A 6,731-nucleotide genomic window follows, 5' to 3' on the forward strand; every position below is an offset into this window, starting at 1 on the left:
CTCCAATCCCGCAGCTCAATCCTCTTTAGGAGACCATCCTGGAGCTTGCTGGACTTTCTTGGATGCCCTGAAGCCTTCTTTACAAGAATTGAACCTCTTTCCTTGAAGTTCTTGATGATCCTATAAATGGTTGATTTAGGTGCAATCTTAGTAGCCACAATATCCTTGCCTGTGAAGCCATTTTTATGCAACGCAATGATGGCTGCACGCATTTCTTTGCAGGTCACCATGGTTAACAATGGAAGAACAATGATTTCAAGCATCACCCTCCTTTTAACATGTCAAGTCTGCCATTCTAACCCAATCAGCCTGACATAATGATCTCCAGCCTTGTGCTCGTCAACATTCTCACCTGAGTTAACAAGACGATTACTGAAATGATCTTAGGCCCTGTCCACACAGACACGGGTATTTTTATAAACGTGACTTTTTTCACGCGGTTCGGCCTTTCGTCCAAACGAAAACGCAGTTTCAGGGCACCGAAACCGAACATTTTTGAAAACTACGGCCAGGGTGAGCATTTTCAGAAACGCCGGTTGCAGTGTTGTCGTGTGGACAGTATAACCGGGGTTTTTGCCTTGCGACGTCAGAGTGTGCGCCGTTATCCGCTGTGTTTGACGTCAGATTGTGCGCTGCTTACTGCTTCTGATTGGCCAAGGTGACTTTACAATTTGGGTTATATCGCCGCCTGCTGGTGTGGCATGCTCTTGACACCGCTTGATAGCACGTTTTTGGGTTTTCATGTTGAAGGGATTTTTTTTTTTAAACGCAGGAGGAAAAACTCCGGTTATAAAAATACCCGTGTCCGTGTGGACTAGGCCTTAGAAGGTCCTTTAATGACAGCAATGAAATGCAATGGAAAGGTTTTTTTGGGATTAAGTTAATTTTCATGGCAAAGAAGGACTATACAATTCATCTGATCACTCTTCATAACATTCTGGAGTATATCCAAATTGCTATTATAAAAACTTAAGCAGCAACTTTTCCAATTTCCAATATTTATGTAATGCTCAAAACTTTTGGCCACGACTGTACAGGTTCGACTAGCAGCAGGCTTCTTCACACAGCCTGCACATGTGCAATGGTGCTTTTGAAGCCGAGCACACACTGGTGATGATTTTTACGTCACGCTTAACACAGCGGTCCCTAGCGGACGTGGAAAGTATAACACAGGCTTAAAGGGTTAGTTCACCCAAAAATGAAAATCATTTCATTAATAACTCACCCTCATGTCGTTCCAAACCCGTGAGACCTCCGTTCATCTTCTGAACACAGTTTAAGATATTTTAGATTTAGTCCGAGAGCTCTCAGTCCCTCCACTGAAGCTGTGTGTACGGTCTACTGTCCATGTACAGAAAGGTCAGTAAAACCTCATTGCTATGGATGATGTCAGCATTATTTGTAATTTATTCATAGAAATATTGTAGAGAGTAATTTTATGTTGCCAAATTCGAAAAAAAGGTTTATAAATAAAAATGTTAATTGCCACAATCAAATCCAGATTTTAAAAGGCAAGTAAAGAGTCACTAATGAAAGTATCTGTTCAGATAATTGTCAGGCTCTTACATGTGTTCTTCTCCTGAACAATTAGTGAATATGAATATAAACAGCCTTTTAATGAACAGAGTAGAGTAATCATGGCTGACAGTAAGACTAACAGAAGAAAACCAAACTGTGTCACTTCTTACCCAACTGTTTAATGAGAACAAGGATCTAATCAAAGATGGGATAACCTCCGAAACCAAAGGGGATAGTGGTTTAAAAGATCATCATCATCAAACGTTTCTATTCAGAGTTATTTTAGGAGAGGACTCCTAACCTTTCACAGATTCACGAGATGGTTTTAGTGCTTCAACACTGTTAAATACACTGTCGGAGCCCTAAATTTAGGACTGACACACCCATTATTGGTAAGATTTTCTCTTAAATTGGTGAGTTATGAGCTACTTTTAGCCTTAAGATGTGTTGTGAATACGGGTCCAGATAACTTAACGTAGATTGCCTGTGCGTTTTCGAAGCCATATGAACTACTAAAACAATTGTAATTGAAGTATGCCTACTGTTGAATAAAAATGGCAAAAACAAAGCACTGTTGCATTATATTTAAACACTTTGGTCATTTTTGAGTAAGATGCTAATGGTCTAATCAGATTCAATGATCTATGCTAAGCTAAGGTAAAGGAGCTACCACCAGTACCGGAGATCGGCTGAATGGATGCGAAAACAAAAAAACTCAACGGTTTAACTAGAGGGGAGTTAGAAAAGGAGCCTATTTTCAAAAATAGTGGAGTGTTCCTTTAATATCCCAATGCCTCCTACGTTAGATTAATCAGATATGCATGTAGCTAACATTAACCCAGACATCACTGCGTGACCTCGAAGCCATGCTTCTCTCTCTTCTCACATCTATACTTCGGACTGCATGTTGTGGCCAGCTAATCAATCAGAGCTCAGGGAGCTGCCCAAAGTGTTGCTATAACTAATAAGGGAATACAATAACTGTTTTCATGATCAATAAACGCGGTCACGGATGGGTACTCGATCACTGTTACACATGCCTAGACCCTTTAACCTCACACCTTCAATTTAAAAAATACTGATGTTATAATAATGCGACAGTGCTTTATTTTTTACAGTTCCTGCAGTGACTGACAGCAGCGTTCACATCAGTTTTTCTTACATGTCTGTTTTCTGCCTGTTCCAGATTTCTGACGTACTGCCCTGCCAAGCGGATCAGCGCTGATGAAGCACTTAAACACGAGTATTTCCGTGAGTCTCCGCTCCCCATCGAGCCCTCCATGTTCCCCACCTGGCCGGCCAAGAGCGAGCAGCAGCGGGTGAAGAGAGGAACGAGCCCACGGCCGCCGGAGGGAGGACAGGACTTCAGCCAGCTGGTACACACACTCTTTCAACATGAAATCTAAACCAACTCTACTGCCTTTAACACATGTTCCTGAATTCCTTTCAGTTCGGTCTCTGTTGTCTTTAAACTCCTGGTTATTCTTTCTCATTCTCATCTTTCTGTTGTCCTCTTCAGGGTGATGATGATCTTAAAGAAACTGGTTTCCATTTGACCACTGCTAACCAGGGCGCCTCCAAAGCCGGTCCAGGATTCAGCTTGAAGTTCTGAGCTCCAGCGGCCAGCAGGCTTTCTTTGCTTATGTGTGACACTATGCTGAGACTCATTTAGAGGACAAGCATCAGAGAGCAGTTCGCTGAACCTCACTGGGACACACAGACTCTGGGGAACAGTTTTTATTTTACGAGCACAGAGGACCTCCATGAAGTTCAAGTGCTTTAATTCCTTGTGTTAATCTGAAATATAATGCGTTGGTTTGTTTTGCTTGGTTTTCTTGTTCTTTTGTCCAATCTAAAAACAAGCAGCAGATCAGCATTTTCAGACCTCTTTTATTTTTTCCTCTTCATTTGCAGTTGTAGTTGGGAGTAAGATGTTGAAAACCCATTTTAGTGACCTCAAATGAGTATTAAAATAAATCCATTTTAAAAACATTGATACCATGGTCTGTCTGAATACTAGATCCTTGTTAGCTGGAAGGTGTGCATTAAAGTCACTGAATGCACAAACTGTTTGTAGTGATTTTACTTTCGCCCACCCAGGGAGGCAAGATAATGTAGTGATGGGTATTAATGTCACTGATGACATTATGATTTTCAGCAACCACTGAATGAGTACCATGAGTGAAAAATGAATAAAATGCATAAGGTGCATAAAATGTTAAGAGATGATGTTTGCTATGGCAGAGTTGTGGTATCTTGTGGACAGATAAACTGTTGCTTCTCTGAAACTTCACATGTAGGATGCTGATCTTCTGGAGCACCAAAGGGTCCTAACATCTGGAACACAAGATGTGGCCCTGGAGTAGGTGCAGAAGGTCCTTGATCTGGAATACACAGATGAAAATATCCTGAAGCGAAGGTTTGCTCATCACCGTGTCTTCTGCCTCTCTAGACTAGAGTCTCAGAACTTGGTAAATCTGATTTTGTTTTTGGTCGCAGGCTTAGAAATTGGTTATATATTCTGCTGCCTCCAAAAGAGGCTCGGAGCTTTATCTGTTGATATATCTTTCTCACTGGCCAGAGAACTGGGTGTTATTGGTAGTGTCGCATCTTCACAGGGCCGGTTATGGCCTAATGGTTAGAGAGTTGGACTTGTAACCCAAAGGTTGTGGGTTTCAGTCTCGGGTCCGGCAGGGATTGTAGGTGGGGGGAGTAAATGACTGGCGCTCTGTCCAACCTGCAATACCACAATAGGCCCTTGAGGGCCGCAGCAGAAATGGCTGTCCACTGCTCCAAATGTGTGTGTTTACTTGGGTTAAATGCAGAGCACAAAGTTTGCACATCATGTTCACATATACATTTGGTGATTTGCTTTTGCCTCCTACCACACAGGTTGGAGACTCAGAACAAGGAGTGTCTGTTGAAAGTGTACTTTTATCCCTAAGGGATGTAGATTCGTAATAGTGAGTGGTAGTGGGTGTGTGCTGAGCCTGTGGCTGTTCTGTATGCAAGCATCAATGTCTTGAACTTTGAGCCGCAACTGGTAGTCGATGCAGGGAGATACAGAACATGGGTGTAACATGGGCTCTTTTGGAATCGTTAAAAACTAGTCTAGATGAAAAGTTTTGTAGCATGCTTCATTACGAAGGGCCTAATCTTTCTGATTTTGTGCAATGCAAACCAGCATGATCGAGCCGTCTTTGCAATGTGGCCTTTGAAAAGTCTCCACTTTAGACGTCACGCCCACGCACCGTTGGCTGAACGTCTGGTGCATATGGCACACATTACTGGAAACACTTCAGGAGTTTCGAAGTCGTCATCGTATTGGTTGAATTATACAGGATTTCCGGGATGTGTGTCGCGTTCTTTAACGTTCTGCATGGAAACGAAAACCTGAGACGCCAAAACCCATCATGGAAGAAAAATCTGTCCTCTCTGGTGGGCCCTGGCCATTCCATACTGGAAGGAAGACGGCAAGCACAGTCTTTGCCAGGTTGAGCTGTTGGTGATATTCTTTCATCCATGCCGATATGTCCGCCAGGCAGCCTGAGATCCGTGTAGCTACTGTTGGATCATCTGATTGAAATGAGAGATAGAGTGGTGTGTCATCAGCATAACAATGGTAGGAGAAGCCATGAGCCTGGATAATGAGTCCCAGTGATGATGTGTATATGGAGAAAAGGAAGGGTCCAAGAACGGATCCCTGAGGAACCCCTGTGACCAGATAATATACTTTGGATACTTCTGCTCTCCAGTACACCCTAAAATACCTACCTGTGAGATAGGGTTCAAACGAGGGAAGTGGAGTACCTGTGATGCCCAGTGATGAGAGGGTGGACCGAAGGATCTGATGGTTGATGATGTTGAAACCTGCAGACAGATCTTACTAATGATTTGGAATCAGCTTTCACAATCCAATCAGCAGTGACTGACAGTAATGCAGTCTCCGTTGAGTGGCAACTTTTTTTAAATTGCGACTGGTTAATGTCCAGATAGTAATTCTTAGAAAAGATAGATGAAACCTGGTTGAAAACGACAGGTCTGTAACTTTCTACTTTTGAGGTGTAAAAGTATAGAGAACATCAGATAGATTGGAGCGACTAGTACACGTTGGCCTGAATAACAAAAGCAGATATTGTCTAGACAGGATGTTAAAGTGGAGCATAAATTGCCTGTGGCAGTATTCACATCCATTGATGAGAACTGGGTGGGAGAGGGAAAAAGGATGACACAACAGATGAGAGGTGGGAGGGAGGAAGGGAACAGGTCTCATCTGAATAAAACCGGCAAAGCGCTTGGTGAAACACAAGGAAGGAAGGTTTAAATTAAAAGAAATTATCAGACTTAGGTCTCACCTTTGTTTTGTCTGGGTTTGAAACTTTAGTATTTTTTGTAATTTCAGAGCTTGACAGACCCAGTCTCCCTTCACTTTCAGTATATTAAAGAGCAGCCATCACATTCTTCAAAACCCCTTCTTTTGTGTTCTGCACTGTGTGCCCTATGGGTTTGGAACAATATAGTAGAATATTCTTTTGTGTGAGAAAATCTCCTGAATATTCTTCAGCGGAGAAAATCTCCAAGTCATTTTTCTAAAGTGAAAATCCCACTTCACATTATATAAGGTCTCTAATCATTTGTTTCCAGCTTTAAAAGGGGAATTCAGGAGTGCGCCGTCTACCCTCATGACCATTTGTTTTCCACTAGCCTTTCCACTCTTTAAATTGCTGCCATGTCTACAAGATTCCAAATAAATATTCTGGGGCCTATAATGCGAGCCAGTGTGCTAATGGGTGGCACTGTACACAAGGTGAATATTGATATCAGCATATGTTGAAATGGATAAGAAATTGGCTGAGTACCCCTTTGGTTTAGAAATGAATTGAAATCACCAACTAGAATAAGCTTTAGGTCACTACCTGTATTTTATTTACAGCTGATTATTTTGTCTATGTAAAGAAAACACTAGTGGAATAAAGTGAGAGTCATGTTGGTCAGCAGACACTCGGATATCCTACAACATACAGTGGAGTCCAAAAGTGAGGAAACATTTGACATTTTTAAGAAATCTGTTTTAAGATTAAATGCAAAGAAAAATGATGATGTAAAGTGAACAACTGATATATAATTGTATAGTGCTTTGGGTGTACAGCAATACACAAGAAATCACTATATAAATGCCTCATTCATTCAACTTCAGAACATCTCATGCTGGA

The 6,731-nt window shown here is 41.8% G+C and overlaps 2 protein-coding genes across 4 annotated transcripts in view; one reads left to right on the forward strand and one right to left on the reverse strand.

Moving 5' to 3' along the window:
* The window catches only part of LOC132097336 (cyclin-dependent kinase 11B-like), a 29,250-nt gene extending 25,911 nt beyond the window's left edge, over positions 1–3,339 (forward strand). For all 3 annotated transcript variants that reach the window (XM_059502972.1, XM_059502973.1, XM_059502974.1), the window contains 2 exons: positions 2,705–2,894; positions 3,038–3,339. In XM_059502972.1, the coding sequence (XP_059358955.1) occupies positions 2,705–2,894; positions 3,038–3,130 (283 nt within the window). In that variant the 3' untranslated portion in view covers positions 3,131–3,339. The remainder of the gene's footprint in view (positions 1–2,704; positions 2,895–3,037) is intronic.
* Positions 1–6,731, reverse strand: part of LOC132097344 (uncharacterized) — a 404,710-nt gene that overhangs the window by 141,664 nt on the left and 256,315 nt on the right. The window lies entirely within an intron of this gene.

The sequence above is a fragment of the Carassius carassius genome, chromosome 21 (genome assembly GCF_963082965.1).
Source record: "Carassius carassius chromosome 21, fCarCar2.1, whole genome shotgun sequence".
In the NCBI taxonomy this organism is placed as follows: Eukaryota; Metazoa; Chordata; class Actinopteri; order Cypriniformes; family Cyprinidae; genus Carassius; species Carassius carassius.